Source organism: Drosophila innubila, assembly GCF_004354385.1.
Source record: "Drosophila innubila isolate TH190305 chromosome 3R unlocalized genomic scaffold, UK_Dinn_1.0 2_E_3R, whole genome shotgun sequence".
NCBI lineage: Eukaryota > Metazoa > Arthropoda > Insecta > Diptera > Drosophilidae > Drosophila > Drosophila innubila.
The window spans coordinates 8467602-8485791 of NW_022995380.1; the positions used below are offsets into that span (position 1 = coordinate 8467602).

Here is an 18190-nt window from a genome sequence, read left to right on the forward strand (position 1 = left end):
ATAACATTAACCGCAAAAATTTATTAGCAACTGCTTGTTAATGTTATCCAATTTTTTTCGTCTTAAAGAGGTCAGTAAAATACCACAATAAACTGATAAGAAAAAAGAATGATAAAAGAAGAGAAATACTGATTCTGGTTTGGAATCAATGTTAGCATTTTTATATTTAAATGATGGTAGTGATAAGAATGAAAACAGTCGTTGGTGATCGTTTGTACTGTTAAGAAGTAATATTCCACCTCGGGATCTGTGTCCTACACATTTAATATCACAAGATAAAAACGAGCCTTTGATTATTGAAATCAAAATGAGCAAAGCCGAGTGGGAGAACAACGAGGAAATTAAGATATTCCGTAAATATCTTCGTATTCCAACGGTTCACCCAAATATAGACTTTAGTAAGTAGAAAAAAACTTGATAAGCCCATGCTTGTGTTTTAAGATCATAAAGTAATCGGGTAAGATTAAAATTAATCAATTTACACACTTTTTTAAAGCTGCTTGCGTGGCATTCTTAAAGCGACAAGCCGCAGATCTTGGTCTACCCTTGGATGTTATTTACCCTGCCAATGAAGTTAATCCCGTCGTAATTCTAAAATGGGAAGGCAGTCAGCCAGAGCTACCTTCAATTATACTGAACTCCCACATGGATGTCGTTCCCGTGTATCCGGAAAAATGGACTCACGATCCTTTCAGTGCCTATATGGATGACGAAGGACGCATTTTCGCTCGAGGCGCTCAGGATACAAAGGAGATTGGAACTCAATACTTGGGTGCTATTCGTGCTCTCAAAGCCAAAGGATTCCAGCCAAAGAGAACTGTGTACGTGACCTTTGTACCCGATGAGGAGGTTGGCGGATATCATGGAATGCGAGAATTCGTTAATACGGATTATTTCAAGAACATGAATGTTGCCTTCAGTTTGGATGAAGGAGGTCCTAGCCTTAAGGAGAGCTATTGGGTCTTTTATGCTGAACGAACTGCCTGGCGTAAGTAGAACTGAGAGTGTGATCTTCAGCTTTGTTATTTCCAATTCATTCCAGCTCTTCGATTCAAGATTAAGGGCACGTCAGGTCATGGTTCTCTGTTGCTGCCCAGCACCGCTGGAGAGAAGTTCAACTTTATTGTAAATAAAATGATGGAGTTCCGCGCATCACAGGTCAAAATTTTAAAAGAGAATCCAAATCTCACGACCGGCGATGTGACCACCGTTAACCTTACCCAAGTGAGCGGTGGAGTGCAGAACAATGTGGTTCCTGCAATGCTGGAGGTGGTCTTTGACTTGCGCATTGCTGTCACCCAGGATGCAGCAGTTTTGGAGCAGCAGTTCCGCGATTGGTGCGAAGAGGCAGGAGGCGGGATTGAGCTCGTTTTTGAGCGAAAAGATGACTTTTCACCGGCGACAAAGATTGATGCGTCAAATCCGTTTTGGACAGCCTTTGAGACGACTCTACACGAACTGTAAGTATAGTCTCACTCGAAAGAATATATTTATTAACCCTTCATCTTATCTCACAGCAACTTGAAACTATCCCCAATAGTTTGTCCCGGCGTAACTGACAGTCGATATCTTCGCACAAAGGGAGTCTCGGCAATTGGTTTCTCACCGATGAACAAAAACACTCCACTTCGGATACACGATCACGATGAGCATATACGTGCTGATGTCTATCTGCATGGTATCGAAGTCTATAAAAAGATAATTCCAGCTGTCACAAATATTTGACAAGGAACTGGAAGACACTTTTCTAATTTTTAAAAGAATTTCAATAAAGAATTTATCAGTTAACTGTCGGTCTTTAAACATGCTTTTCTTATCTGACTGATAAACTTTTTAATTTATCTTAAAATCAAAGCCTTTTATTTATAAGATAAGATAAGCGCCAGTCTTTTAAGCGAATTTCGCTTACAAACGTTTGAAGATCACAAGTGGTTTCTCTACGATTTGGTAAACAGCATTTTTATTAAGAGTAAAATGCTTAAATTAAAAATAAAAATGTTTAGGAAAAAACAGATCAGAATTCCAATTTTGCGAATTTTTGATTAATTATAATGAATTGAAAACTAAATGTAGCCAGAAATATTCCCCGATTTATCAAAAATGATAATTACAAAAAAGTTTTGGTGAAAGGTCATTTGAAAAAGCCACAAAAACACTGATAAGAATTTGTGACTTATGTGTAAATATGATAAAAGTCGACAAATTTTTAGCAAGAAAATTGTGTGATCAATGACGAATTTTCGTATTTAAGCGATGGTTGCGATAAGACCGAAAACAGTCGTTGGCGATCGCTGAAATAGTTAAGAAGTTTTCCTTGTGCGGTCAAAAGATCAGAAAAAATTAATTAATTAATAAAACACACAAAATAACTATAATTTAATAATCAAAATGAGCAAAGCCGAGTTGGAAAATAACGAAGAAATTCAGATCTTCCGTGAATATCTGCGTATTCCATCGGTGCATCCAAATGTAGATTACAGTAAGAATTTTTATTATAATTAAACAAAGTCTGAGTGCAATTAAAATTAAAGTAAACACATTTAATAGCGCCTTGTGTGGAATTCTTGAAAAGACAGGCAGCTAGTCTAGATCTGCCAGTAGAGATTGTTTATCCAGTAAACGAGAAAAATCCTGTCGTCCTCATAAAATGGGAGGGAAAACAGCCAAATCTGCCAGCCATCATTCTGAACTCGCACATGGATGTGGTTCCAGTGTTCCCAGAGAAGTGGACCCACGATCCCTTCAGTGCCGATCTGGATGATGAGGGACGCATTTACGCTCGCGGCACACAGGACACTAAGGAGATTGGAACTCAATATTTGGGTGCTATTCGTGTTCTCAAGGCCAAAGGATTCCAGCCAAAACGAACAGTGTACGTGAGTTTTGTGCCAGACGAGGAGGTTGGCGGATATCTTGGAATGCGTGAATTTGTTCACACGGATCATTTTAAGAACATGAATTTGGGCTTCAGTATGGATGAAGGATCCTCCAGTTTGGATGATGGGTACTATGTGTATTATGCAGAGCGTACTGCCTGGCGTAAGTTCTAATGGGTTTATTTACTGGAGCTGTGACAAAATGAATCCTTTCACAGATCTTCGATTCAAGATCAGCGGCACTGCAGGCCATGGTTCCATCCTACTTCCCAACACGGCGGGAGAGAAATTCAACTTCATTGTGAATAAGATGATGGAGTTTCGTTCATCACAGGTGAAAATGTTGGCAAGGGACTCGAGCCTTTTCTTTGGTGATGTGACCACCGTAAATATGACAATTGTGAATGGTGGAGTGCAAAACAATGTGGTTCCCGCAATGCTGGAGGTGGTCTTTGATTTGCGCATTGCTATCGATGTGGATCTGGATGGCCTTGAGAAGCAAATACGCGATTGGTGTGAGGAGGCAGGTGGCGGCATTGAGCTCGTGTTTGAACAGAAAGATGAATATGTGCCGCCTACAAAGGTCGATGAAACGAATCCCTTCTGGTTAGCCTTTGAGAAGGCCACGAAAGAACTGTGAGTATGCTTATTTCGTATAGTGTGAATCATGTGATTTAAAACATCTGCTTTTAACAGCAATCTGGAAATTCGACCACATGTCTGTCCAGGAGGCACTGACAGTCGCTTCATACGTTCCAAGGGAATTCCAGCTCTGGGTTTCTCACCCATCAATAACACGCCCATTTTGCTGCACGATCACGATGAATACATTCGTGCCGACAGCTATTTACATGGCATTGAGGTCTACACAAAGGTTATTGCAGCTATTGCAGATGTTTAAGAAAATTACGTATACGTTCAGAAACTTGTTATTATATATATTGAATATTGTGTTAAGTAATTAATTAATAATTTTGTTTCTAAATAAAAAAATATCATCAATAATATTAGCAAATGCCACCAAAAAATATGTTTGAGTCATGCCGCAAAACCAACAAAATGTAATGAGTCTTTTTTACTGATGAGTCATAAGGTAATTAGAGCGTATTCAGTCAGAGTTCCCTTATCAATTTATCAATTTATCAATATATGTATATGGAATTGTCGAAAATTTTACTACAACAAAGTAACTTGATTCCTTGGCATGAGGAATCAAACATGTATGTGACGCATACGCCATGTTGCGCAACGCAAAATATTGACAAGTATTTGACAGAGGGCGAAACAAAGTTGTAAGCAGACCTTCAGTTTGTCAGTTAGTCAACGGAATTGATGGTAAAGTCCTTCAAGGACTGAGAGTAGAACTGGGAATGGGATGAAAATGCTCGCATGCCTGTGACAGCAAAATGTCAGCCGAACATTGAAACGCTTGGAATGTTGAGCATGTGGCAATACGGGAACATAAATTATGCTCAACCCGCTGAATGAATAATATGCCCCACCCTATTGGTGGTGCTCACGTCTGTCGATTAGACACGTTAATGCATGTGTCAGCCGATGAAATATGCATTGATATTCGAACTCTGCGAACTCTGTTGTGTGTGAGGTCATCCCAATTGTTTAGTGTGTGTGTGCGAGTGTGTGTGTGAGTGTGTGTGCGGCATACAATTATGACAATTTATGCGGCAACTGTGACAGGTATTGCGTGGGGTTTTGGTGTGGCTTGCATTGCAAATGACTTCCACACAATTAGCATTGACCATTAGCAAAAGAGAGGAGCGAAAGTTTGGCCTAATGACTGCTGTTTCAGACCTTTAGCGTTCTCGTTACCGTTGCCAACTTAATGCATATCATTTTTACTTTTAATGAGCCGGCAACGCTCTCACATCCTTGCTCTCTCTTCTTTACTCTCTCTTCTTTCTCTCTCTCTTTCTTTCTGGTCACAGGCGAGTGCACTTACTGCTGCAAGTTCTTGCAACCAAGTTTGGCGCATTCACTCACCTGCTACGGACCAACTTGAAATTCAGTTTTTCTTCTTCCTGCACTTTTTATATTGCAAGATTCGCTTTGCATTTTAATTTTTCCTTGGCCGTGTGTGTTCATGTGTGTGTGTGTGGGCGTGTAAAACTTTGCCAAGTTTTACATTTCAATTTTAATTTCTTTATGCCACACTTTTTGGCGCAAACTTTAAGCCAGGCTGAAAGGAGCAACCCGAGAAGCACTACAAGCACATTTTTAATGGCCCACTCACACTAATTAGTGTGAGTTGAAAGTTTTTACTCTTTAACGCATAACGCAGGCTGACTAAAAATGAACGTCTATAACTTAGATGGGCATTTTGCATTTGCATTTCGGGCAACCATGAAATTTTTATTGCCTTCTCGAAGTTTATGACATATAAAAGTTAATTCAACAATCAAAATGAAAAGCAGAACACGTTGTAATTAAATTCAATTTACTTACAACTCCTGTGGCCACGCAATGGCCCAACACCATGCCACATGCCACATGCCACACGCCACACGGCAAGTGAAACCGTCTTGTCTTCAGGGCCAACGTTATGGCCATGCAATTAAAATCTAAGATTAAACGAGCATCAGCCCATGTCTACCAAGTATAACAACAACTGAGCTCGTCCCACACTCTTCGCCTGTGGCAACAAAGTGTTTTTATGCGACGCCCAGGCAATTGAAGAAGGGGCAACTTCGCTGTAATTGAAACTCCCACTTGTCAAACGCACAGTGGCACCAAATATCATGGCAAATGGTCAAAAAATATTATTATTACCTCCAATGATTACGCATTTCTCATTGCTTAAATGATTCATTAAATAATTAATTGTTCAATCTGTACCTAGCACAGAAGAAGAGAGGGGAAGAGTTTTTGTCCCATTCTCATCTCTCTCTCTCTGTCTTTCTCTTTCTCTCAACTTCCAACTCATGTTTGTTATTTGACAGTGAAGATCTGTTGAGGTCTCAACTTTAGAATGGGATTCACTCTAATATTTATAGCATACTTTTTGGAGCAGGATAATACTAAGAAACTTTTAGTTTAAGTAGATAGTGAGGTAAATAATTAGGCAGAGGTATTATTAAGTTATTGTATTTTCTATTCTCTCTCTTACTCTTTTTAATTAATTAAATTTCCTTACCAGTTACTTTTTACGTAAGACCTGAAGGGCAAAGCGAGGTAGTTATAGTTTTTAAGAGGTCCATTTAATCTGTTTACACTTAACTAACATATCTAAAACTTGGCTAAAATAATAGTTTTAAGTAATCAGACCTATGATTCAACAGATTCTCTATTATATCTCGTAGGATTAAAATTATGTTTGATTTAAAAATTCTTAGGACCGGTTTTTTAATGTCTCCTTAAATTTTATCTAAGAGATATTTTCAAGTTTTACATTAATTTCTATACATTTAACGTCAAAATATCTCTGATATAGTTATTCAACATTGAATAACCGGCCCTTATTGAAATTGAAAGCATGAACAACATACTTTTTAATAAAATTGCAGTGCTACGATGCTGATCCAAATAAAATAAATAAATATGTTGGAAAAGAATGCAGTCTCTGAGCTATACATAGAATTGTCAGAATGTTTAAGTTAACGCATTTCTACTTTATATATTTTAATAGTTAGATAATTTGCAACTATAAGGGAATAAAGACTTTATTTTCATCACTAGCTACATCTTTATCAGAGTTGTTCTGTGTATTTATATAATAAATATTAAACTTTAGATGTTGTTTTAAAGTTAATTTGAAATTTGATTACCTATAATTATGCACAATTATTAGCACTTTAGCATGAACTTTAGTTTAGAAACAGTTATGTTTTATGTGTTAATTAACACCTGTTATAATCAAGTAACCAGCCAACACTTGCACTAAATTATAGTTTATGTCAAAGGAACAGCAGATCCATAATCTCGGTTTACCCCCCATTGTGAGATGCCATAGACGTCTTAAAAGTAATATAAAAGCAGACACACACACTCCTTTTTAATCACGCCCACAAATACACTTACTGTGGTAAATAGAGTCAATTCAAGTAGGAATATAAGATAATATTTATGCGAGTGTAAGGCTCTGTGTGGTAAATAATTTATTTTGTCATTAAGATAAACTCTAAGCCACACACACACACACATGAATGTATACACAGATACACTCGCTCACAGAGTGGTGCTTTAACCCATGGTGAGCCACATAAATGTCACACAGTTAGAGCCACAAAATCGCGAAAAAGGCAAACTAATTAACTTGTTTAGCACCGGGGTGCACAATTTCTTTGCTCTTAACGTGTCTGCTGCTAAACTAATGAGAGAACACACACACAGAAGTGTACATTAAGTGTATGTGTGAGCTTGCCGTTTAGAGCGCGTCTGGAGAGCATTGAGCTGAGACTTAGCTAAGTGCTAGCATTTCTTATTTAAAAAAAGAAATATATATAACGAGTATATGGTAGAAGTTGTGGCTGATTAAGCCCCGTTGAGCGCGCGCATGGGGGCATATGAGGCAGGAGCAATTGTCGACGCTTTGTAGCTGTTGCTGTTGCTGTTGCAACATGGCAAAAGTTTATTGCATACGCGAAGGCGTAAAAGAAAAGTGTAGCGGAAATGGAAATGCTGCCGCTTGCAATGCCAAAAAAATAAATGGGCAGCACAAGCAAAATGAGAAACTTTCAATAAGCAGTTGCGTTGTGGCACAAACCAAACCAAGTTCTTTGCCCCTACCTTTCACGTCTTCCTCGTCTGCCTCTCTTTCTCTCTCTCTCTATCTCTCTCTCTTAGTGCTCCGCATCAACGCGTCGCGACTCGGCGTCGTCTGCATGGCCCAACAATTGCAATTTCATTTCCGTTCGCTGCCATTTTATTTGTGCTATGCTTTTCTTTTGTATATATATGTATAATTTTATATCTCTATCTGTTGTAACTGCAGCTTCGTTCAGCTTTATTTTCTTTACTTTTAAGCAATAAGAATATTTGAATGTTTGTAAATTTCGCTCTCTCTTTTTCTCTCTGTACTGTTTGTGTGTGTTTATTTTCTATCCGCAGACTTTGGCTGACTTTCGAGCATAAACTTTTGAGGTTGCAGCTAAGCAAATATATAATAAATAAATAATTGCAGCCAAAGCCAAGCCGAAGTCAAATGAGCTTGAGAATCGCAAACAGAAGACTTCAACTGAATAGAATGCCGCAAAGGAATATATTGAAGTATGTGGATTGGTATTGCCTGACAGTTAAACTCATTAAACTTTTATGACTAATTGTAACTTGAAAGTTTTCGAGAGTGTTTTTGAACTCTCGGCATCATTTCTCAACTGTCCGCGCTGTTTACATTGTTAACCAAGCGTCGGCATTTTCAACTTTTAACTCTTACTCGTATTCTTTCATATTGCGTATACGCAATTTTTATTTTTTTTCAACTTTTCAAGAGACCTTTCGCAAAAGTTTCTTAAAACGCAGACAATTCTGCAGTTTGGGCAAAAAACTTTCGCTGACAATTTGTCAGTGATTTTTGAGCATTTCTTCGCGTTATAAAAAGCTGCCGACTGAACTGAAGATAATCGCGCTGTCAACGCCGGAAACTTGGACTCAGATTCGGACTCGAGTCACATAATACTCAGCGTGGTCTCAATTTTAGTTGTTTCCAGCGTTCCAACTAATTGCATAATTTGTATGCAGCATTTTGTGGCACACACACACACCCGCACAAAGGATAAAAACTTTATATGGCATTTGTAGTTAACGTTACGTTCTGTATTTCTTTTTTTTTTTTGGGTTTGGGTTTTGGTTTTAGTTTGGTTTCGGGTTTTCTTTCCGTTCGGCTTCGTTGTGTGAGTGTGTGTGTGTGCGTGTGTGTTTTGCCATTGTGTTTAGCTCTTACGTTGTAAATTATTATCATTCACCGTGTGTGTGTGTGTGCGGTGCATGCCCTGCCCACCACATCACTCTTCAGCTGTAGCTATCTGACTATGGCGCAGGTTTATAGCTTTGTCAGCTCTACTATGTTCCACCCTCCCCCCTCCCAAGGTTTCTCCCTCTCTTGGCTCTCGGCTCGGATTCTTGCATCAAGTTGGCAACTGTTATTATCTGCCGCCTGCTCGTTCGTCCGTTTACAGCATCAGTATGTGTGTGTGTGTGTGTGTGTGTGTATGTCTGGGTGTGTCTGTTTGGGTGGTGGTAAGTTATCGCACACATGCAATAAACTCACAGTGAGAGTAGCGAGCGTTATAATTTATTTATGGTAATGCGTACACCCACAAATAAAGTAAGAGAGAGAAAGAGAGGAAGACAGCGAAAGAGAGAGACAGAGAGGCAAAAGGGGGACTGTAAAAAGTTTTATATGCCGCAACCAGCTCCTGACTGGCCTGATCCTGCCCACTTCTCTGTGCAACAACGGCAACAATGTCGTTTCGTTTAACGCTCATGCCGAATCCTTTTATCTTGCATTTAATTTTCCGTGACACCTTCCCGTTGAAGCTGTCCACCTGTCACGCTCACAGTAAAATATTTAATGAACTTTTTACAACTTCTGGCTTATAAATTGGTAAGAGAAACCATATATACTAACATATCTGTGAGTGTGGCAACTACAATTTACTTTACTGCACCATAGACGAATTTACGGAATTTTCCCATTTAATTTGGACTGAAATTTGGTGCAGCAGCAAAACTACTCGTATGCACCGCTGTTGACAGTGCCACATCGAAAGGGGAACATTTTTATAGCCATGCTGTGGGTATTAAAATGTTATCATGAAATGTGGAACACATTCAGCTTCCATAAAAAATTATATTCTTGATCAGGCCAACGAGTTGACTCATATACGTACTTCATTCTTGTCTCTCAGTCTTAAAGCTACAAAGAACTCCTATTGGAAAACGTTCCAAAAAATCCAAAAAATATAGTTTTTAAAGAAATTGAAGTTTCCTTGAAAATATATTAAGATTAATCATATAAAACATCAATATAGGATAAGAAATATTAAAGCATTACCGCAAAGTAATCTTTCTTGTATTATTTTACTTAAAAGTTTTCAATTACAAATGCAAACAGCAATCAAGGCATGCATATTAAATTAAATATTGTAAATTGTTTTGCCATCAATTTTGTTAACACAGCCAGCTCGAAATAATGCGCGTGGCAAACGCTGCGTATGCGTAATGTGTGTGCATAAGATTTTGCACGGGAAATTGATGTAAGCCACGTCAATGCAAGCCTGCGGCCAAATTCATTGCCAACACGACAACACACACTTGCACACACTAGCACACACACACAGACAAACTTGTGAACAGCAGCATATAACTGCTAAGCCATATTACGTATACGTTCTGACTTTGAAACAAGTTTTGGGATGGAAAATCTTTAGGCTAAGTCGAAAACGTCGCACACAAGCAATTAATATGCATAATCTGTAACGCTTTTTACGCTTGTCATTGCTGTCGTTGAATCAAAGTCAAAGCCTATGCCAAATTGCTGTCAGCAAATGGTCTCAGTGTGGACCATAAATAACGACAGGCTAATGGACTTCAATATGGCCCAAAGACAGAGGCAAAGACATAGAGAAAGAGAGGGAGAGAATCACGTTTGACATATGCTTAACTGCCATAAGGTCTAATGCTCCCGAGTCTCTTGAATAATTAATTGTTGCTCGAGGCGACACAGAATTGTCTTCGATTTGTAGAATGATGATTCAGCTCATGCCATTTAAAGTCCCATTAGTTAGACTTTGGTCAACTCGATCGCAGTTATTAATTAAAACTTTGCACAGCTGTATCTGAGGCCATTTTGACAGCCACATTACATGTTATGGCCAGGCTAAGGAAATTTAATATTTGTCCGACAGTAAACACAACTGCTGCTGGAGCAAACACACACATCGCTCGTCTTACATAATCAGTTAAGTGGCACACATATGAAGCCAACTATACACAAGGAGCAGAGTGAAAAAGAAAGAGAGAGTGTGTGTGTGTGGGAGAGAGAGAGGGAGATGGATGCTGCCTGCCACACAACAATATGAAAGTGAAAAATGAGTTTTGCCCAAGTTTTGCACTCAGTGGCCAACAAACATATGTATCTACACATGTGTGTGTGTGTTAGCATGAGTTTTAAGATGTGTGTTAGTTACACGAATTGGAAAAAAATAACGAAATGTTTTAGTTTTGCTTTTGATGCCATCGAAGTTGTGTTGCCGTTGCAAACTAATTTATCTTATTGAGCTTGCTGCGTTCCACAGCAGAACTTCTAAAGCATAGCATGAAACTGACAGCTGCAAAGTGGACCAGATGAATCCCAAAAACCAGATACACAAACATACAGATATGATTATATGGCAGATTTCATCAATGCATGCATTAGACCCACTGTACAACACTTTTCTCATAGTACGATGTGAACCGCAGTTCAGCTGTTAATTTTATCAGGCGGCCAAAAGGCAAAAGTCAGCAGCCACGATTTGGGTTTTAAGCCCTGCCAAAGGTTGTTTTAATTCTGTCATAAAATATGTAACACTTTGATAAGTTTTCCTTACATATTTCTTTACTTGCCACTTTGTGTAATACTTAGAATAGGATGTTATATCTTCTAGCAGATTAAAAATCTCGATCTTTTGACTGTATCTGTAACTCTATCTAAAGCTTAAGCTGAAACTATACCAAAATCGGTATCTGCAGCTAACTTTGCATTTGAAGCTGTATTTAGATATGTATTAAGATTAGCATTCGCATCTATATACAATCATTATCTTGGCTCATCATCATCATGATTTTATTTTTGTAATTTGTGTCATCATTACAGATCAATCTGTATCTTTATTAAATTCAGTAAATGTATATGTATTCATTTATCTCAAATATCCGCTGAAGAAACTTTTCTAGAAAGAGTGTCTCACATTCGGCGAGTTGATGTGTTAATATTTCATTTTTGGTCGTTACCTTCTTCCGCAATTTCTTGACTTTTTCATAAACAGTTTTGCCCGCATTTTTGGCAAAAGGAGTCAAGCAATTTGCCAGCCATAACCTCGCACACACACACACATACACACACACACAGAGAAAGCACTGGGCAATTTGCTAATGTAACTGTGTACGTGCAACTTTTGACTCCAGCTACCAAGAAATTAAATGAGCGAGACAGGAGGCAGTAAGAGTTAGAGAGGCAGAGAGACAGAGAGAGAGAGAGAGAGAGAGAGAGATAAAAAGAGATAGAGAGTAAAAGAGAAATAGAAGAAGGTAGAAGGCAAAGAAACAATAAGGCAAGGATGGAACCGTGACCCGTGGCCATAAACTATGCAACATAAAAATGCACAACTGGGCACGTGGGCGTGGCAAAGTGTATAAACAGTAAGCAAACTTTGCGACGGGTTCATAAGTTTTGCAGAGAGAAGAAATTGTTGTGTCTTGTTGAGTCATATTTCCATCAGACCGAGAAAATCCAACCAGGACTCATGGGAGAAATATTCGTGAGAAAACTGATCAAATTCGGTTGCATGCAGCTGCCAGTTTTCCTGCATGTTTTGGAAACTTCACATGCGCTTTCCCATTTCCATTTCCACTCGGATTCGCATTCCCATTCTCATTCGCATTCGTATTCGCTGGGAATATGCAAATCAACTTAGCCAAGAGATTTTAGATTGGGGCGAACTGCCATGCAAATGAATGTGCCACAAAACTTGTGTCTTGCAACCTAAATCCCATTCAGTTTTCGGTCTTTAATCAAGCACTTCACATAACCGTAGTTAGGTGTTAACGACAAGCCATTGGACCAGCTCAAATCCTTAACGTTGCGCAACCCTTTTTCACTTTCAACTCGTACAATGTACATCATGTGTCGACTCTAGTTACAAGTAGACAGAAAACAGCAAGTTGTGTCAGCCTGTTGGCAATTTATGCAACAGTTTGATAGCATAAAACATAAAACTTTATTGCATAAGTTGTAGAGAATATGTTTTTTATATGCTCATAAACAAGAATCCGAATCAGGTGGTCAGGGCCGGAGACGGAGACGGAGACGAAGACGGATGCTTGGTCAGCTTCAACTAAACCGTAATTTGCACATAGATTTTCATTTAGTTTTTACTTGGATTGTGTGTGAGTGTGTGCTTGTGTGTGGTGTCTGTTGTGCCCCAATTTAAGTGGCGCTTAACCAGAATTATGCATATCAACTTTATTGCCTGCCCACATACATGTGTAAGTGCACTAATACATACGCATCTGCCACTCGAATATTTATTGAAAGTTTTGCATATTTTACGCACTGATTCGATGCCAAAGGACTTTTGGTTAGGCTAGGTTTCTCACTCTCAGAGCAATCCACTTGTCAGTCAACTAATACCCTGTAAGAGTAGTGTATCTAGATGGGGTATACTCATATTCATTTACAATTCTAATCACTTCAATTTTCTAACTTATTTTCTCTCTATATTCAAATATTTGAGGGTATTTGTTTATTGTATATCACAGTTGTTCGCACTGATTTGGTTGCTGTCTCTCTTACACTGAGCAAATCACTTGTCTCTGTCTCATAATACCCTGTAAATATAGAGTACATATAAAGGGCATACTTGTCTTTATTTAGAAACAAATTTATATTGAACTATGCTCAAAGGCTTTTTTCTTTTCATTTATACAAAGCTTCTGACAGCTCATCAATATTACAGAGTATCTATTGGTCCCACAACAGTGGGTAGACAGAGTTTAGTTCCGTTTGCTTGATATTTTATGCTGCACTCACAGTAGTCAGTTTGCAGCATGTGAAGTGCACAATGCAAAGATTTATTTTTTGCTGACAAACAGCGACTCGTTTGTCGGTAATCGATGGAGAAATAGACAGCATTGAAGGGGACAGAGAGGGGAAAAGGATGTGATTGCTACTATGGCACTTGGCATGTTATTTGCCTGTCTGCCTGATTATGGACAAATGCAGAATCACAGCAATAAATAAGCAGACATATATCTGTTGAGCATTCAAGCAAATCAAGCAAATACTCTGCGACTCAGGCTAATTTGTTATCATTTCAATAAACATAAATATATATTACAAATATACATACATAATAAATGCAAGACGTGCAAAATGAGCTAGAAATCCTAAAAGGAAATGTATGGCATTCGAAATGTTAACTCGTAACTCAAATAACCAATGTGAATAATGCTGAGCTAAGGCATAATCTTGTGCTTTATTAACGGAAAACAGTTGATAGTTATTTATAAGTCACAGCTTGCTTGGCCAGAGGGATTACTTCCGTTGTCAGGAAGCAAATCACCGTTGGATACTCCCACAAATATGAATTTCTATTATTCATTTTTAGCTGAAATGAGGTTGGCTTCGAAATAATCAGAGATACGTACAGCAAATTGAGTCAATTTCTTTGAAATTTCATCCAACAAAATATTGATGGTCAATTAACTATGTCAAGAAATGGGTCTTAAGCTCTGTCACTCAAGTGACTGCCCCATGTGGAGATGTCCTCCCACTGTGGGCGTTACTAAGCTGTCAATTATTTGCCCCCAGCTGTGGCAAATTGTAATCCAAATACTTTAAGCTTCTATTTTCTATGTGTGCTTAAACTTTTGAATAAGGCCATCTTTGACACTTGCTTTTGCTTCTTTGCTCTTTCCCGCAGCCACAATACCCGCAATAAGAACAATAGCTAACTTTTCAATTAAATTCAATGCCCTCCCATACTCAGGAAACAACTTGAAACAATTTGGTTACAAAAACTTTTCACATAATTTATGCCATTTCTAAATACTTGCAGACGAAAAAGTTTCCCAAATAAACAATCAAATTCATTGGAAAAATGTCGCAACCAAAGATACGATAAGCTATAAAAAAATAATTGAAGAAAAACAAAAGCTCATCGGTTTAAAATTTATGCAGCAGCAGAAAGTAGCAACTGTTTGACTTTTAGATATCCTGTAACAAGTACTAAATGACCCATCAAGTAAACGAAGTATAACAGTATTGGAAGAGAAGTCTATAAATCGAGTGTTGAAAGCCTCCATATTTATATTTTGAGGAGTGTACTTCTTTCAGTCAGGCAATTGTTATTTGTAATTGACATTCGAAGAATGTTTAATATGCGACATTTGTAATTTTGAAAGGGCTTTATTTCGGAAAATTAAAGCTAAGTGTGACTTTAGTGCTCAAAAATATGCTATGCTTTTTTCAGGAATCGTTGAACATTTTTGTAAAAAAAAATAAACCAATAAAAAGAAAGCTGTTATAAAAAATCTATAGCATATTACATGTAATTAAATTAAATATTAACTAGTTTCTGAAAACACTGGTTCCTATAACCGAAACTCCTTAACATCCTCGGAGTCTTAAATTAAAAATATTTGTATGCTCAGGACATAAAACATTAAAGCTGAGTTTGTAAATTGGCTTTGTTGTTTGTGTGTGTGCCATAAACGCACACCCACTCACACTCACACACACACGCATAAAGATCTTTTCAGCTGCTTAAAATTCAGCGATTGTACATTCCGCCTCAAATATATGTATTTTTTCTTTCATTTTTGGCAGAAACTTTAGCGCTTTTGCAATATATTAACTTCAAGGCTCCACTCGAGTGCTTGTGTGTGCCTACACACACACACATACACCCAACAAACATGGGCCTATTAGCACACACACATAGAATGGGAGTAAGAGAGGAGGAGATGGAGAAGAAATAGAGAACACACATACACAAAGAGGCAGAGATTGAGAAGGACGCAGCTATGGCCACGCATAAAACAAGTTAAAAGCGCATGGTGGCAAAGAGGAAACGAAAAGAAGAAAAAAACGAAATGCCAAACAAACCAAAAACAAGAAGAAAACACACACACACAAAAAAAAAACGGCAGGAACAACAAAAGCAGTTGAAACATAGCAACAAAATGTCGGCTGAGAGCTACAGCAAATGACAGCAAAAACAATGCAAACAGCAATGACGACGACGACGTTGCGTCTGTGACAAACAGTTATCGATGCCGGGGGTGGATAAGGGGGCAAAGCAGTGGGGCCGAGCATTGGGGGGCAAGTCGAGGGGCAGACGAATTCAAAGCTGCTTAGTGCTTACTTCATAGTTTACGCTTACGCGCTGCCAACGCCAACGAGGCTGCCAAATGCTTTGCTTTTGCTTTTGCTATTGCTATTGATTTTTAGTTTATTTTTTTTCTTTTCTCTCTCTCTCTCTCTCTCTCCCTCTTTCCTGCTCTTACTTCTCCTCCATCTCCTTGTTCTATCTCTCTCTCTAACACTCCATCTTGGATTTCCGCTGCTTAGGCCAGGCCAGGTGGACAGTCGTAGGCAACTTGGCCTGGCTTACTGCCCACAACAACTACAAAATGCAACACAACTACAAATCCGATTTGCGTGAGTAATTGGCAAGACAAACGTTTGGGCCAAGAGCGTATTGGCAACACGCAGTATTTGTACGCACAACACTGGAATTACTAGGCAAGTTACCTTACACAGAAAAAAACCATTCTTAATTTCAAGATTTAAAATTGAAAAAATATATCAACGATTCGAATACAATATTTTATCTAAATTATCTTACAGAACCAAAGCCAAATATTAAATCTTGCTTGAATCAAGTATTTTGTACTTGGTTACTTCGGATATCGCATTGGATTGACATTATTCCGATATCCCGAATTTTTCTCTGTGTACTTGTTGTTGTTGTGGCTGGTATTGGGTGTGAAGCCTCAGTAACGTTGTCAAAGGTGATAGCATGACAGCAGCAAAGAAAACAGAAGAACAAAACTTGGCTAAAAGCGCAAATGCGTTATGTGTGCTACAAAACAGGTAGACTAGGATACGCGCGAGCAGCTTAGCTCTTATTAAGTAAGTGACAGGCAGACTGAGGGACTAAAAGACAGTTGAAAGCCATTTGGGACTTACCTCATCGATAAACTCAAAATCACCGCCAGTTTCGCCAACGTATTTCTTCTTCTTGGCCTCAACAGTGGATGACATCAACACCAGCGTCAGACAAACGCTGGCAATAAGCGGCAAACGCAAACGCTTCATGACAAACCAACAAAGGTTCTCCTCCGATATAAAGGCGCACAGTCGAGGGCAGACGCTAACGGAAGCGACTTAAAGGCGTCGCAAATTGTTGACGACTTCCGCTGGTGACTTGCTCACAAATTGCCTGGCAATGTTAATTGCCTTGAATTGTCGTTCAGTTAAAAATTGAACAGGCACACAAACAAACACACACACACACACACACTCGCACACACAGTCTCAGTCAAAGTTAGTTTTTTTTCTTGTGGTTTTTATGCTTTGCAATCGCTGGCGTTTATTGCGATGCAGTGCAGCAGGAACCCGGAACGTGGACGAACTGTAGACGACGCGACCAAAACGTAAACTGAGAGCGTCGAGCCAACGGTTTGCATTGCTCGGTCCCAAAACGGCATTGGAATTTTGCGCCAAGCGACGAGAAAACGTATGAATTGGCATAAGAGCAACCACAGGACATCAAAGAGAGACGGAACAGGGTTGTCAAGCCGTGCTAAAATTCAAAAATTTACTTTATTTTAATCTTTATCAAAATTGCATTTCATTTATCTTCAAAACATTTAAAAAATAGCAATTTACCAGCTAATCATTTAATGTCAGCACACAGAATAAACTTTCAATTTAATCATTTTAATTTTAGTGATTTCACGTGTATTTTATTGCAGTGTACGCCACTGCATATGCGCAATAAGCAACCCCCTTAGCACGGCGGCTGGGACAAGCAACAACTGCCTCAGCATTTCCAGAAGACAACCCTCTAGGAAGACACAGAGAGCGAGAGTGAAAGCCAGAGCACCAGAGAGAGAAAGAGAGCGCACATCTAAAATAGATTTTCCTTTTCGCTTATCGCTCTCGGTATCGCCTTCTCTTGCTGGCTCAAAGGATGCTCTCTCTTAGGCAATAATTGACTGCGCCACGGCAATTTGGCAACGGGTCGTGAACCTGCTACCAGAGCCTAATACGCGTTCGCATCCCAAATGGACGTTAGTTGTTGTTGTCGTTGTTGGCTGTTGATTTTTTATGTATTGGCGCTTGGCACACTTGGCTCGCATCGATGTCGCCGTCGCCACGATTATGGCCAGTGCTGCTGGTGGCCGGGAAACCCTGTAACCATTTAACGCGTCAGCGCCTCGCAGCCTGGCCAAAATGGCAGCCTCCAAGACGACGCATTGCCCAAGTCCGAGTTCAGTATCAAGTCTTAGTCACGTTGGCCCCAAAAGGCACTGTCAGATTTAAATTAATAGCCCCAACACACACACACACAGTGACATAGGCCGCGTTC

General features: G+C 39.0%; 3 protein-coding genes across 4 annotated transcripts in view; 2 read left to right on the forward strand and 1 right to left on the reverse strand.

The window, feature by feature from the left end:
- The window catches only part of LOC117792630 (proteoglycan Cow), a 47249-nt gene extending 29891 nt beyond the window's left edge, over positions 1 to 17358 (reverse strand). For both annotated transcript variants that reach the window (XM_034632843.1, XM_034632842.1), the window contains exon 1: positions 16786 to 17358. In XM_034632843.1, coding sequence (XP_034488734.1) covers positions 16786 to 16914 — 129 coding nt within the window. In that variant the 5' untranslated portion in view covers positions 16915 to 17358. The remainder of the gene's footprint in view (positions 1 to 16785) is intronic.
- LOC117792634 (aminoacylase-1-like) lies at positions 308 to 1789 on the forward strand. The gene is made up of 4 exons (XM_034632846.1): positions 308 to 398; positions 497 to 988; positions 1043 to 1460; positions 1518 to 1789. The coding sequence occupies exons 1-4, from the start codon at positions 308 to 310 to the stop codon at positions 1723 to 1725; spliced, it is 1209 nt and encodes a 402-aa protein (XP_034488737.1). The 3' UTR covers positions 1726 to 1789.
- LOC117792636 (aminoacylase-1A-like) lies at positions 2389 to 3897 on the forward strand. The gene is made up of 4 exons (XM_034632848.1): positions 2389 to 2479; positions 2548 to 3039; positions 3095 to 3512; positions 3573 to 3897. The coding sequence occupies exons 1-4, from the start codon at positions 2389 to 2391 to the stop codon at positions 3775 to 3777; spliced, it is 1206 nt and encodes a 401-aa protein (XP_034488739.1). The 3' UTR covers positions 3778 to 3897.
- Positions 17359 to 18190: the final 832 nt, after the last annotated feature.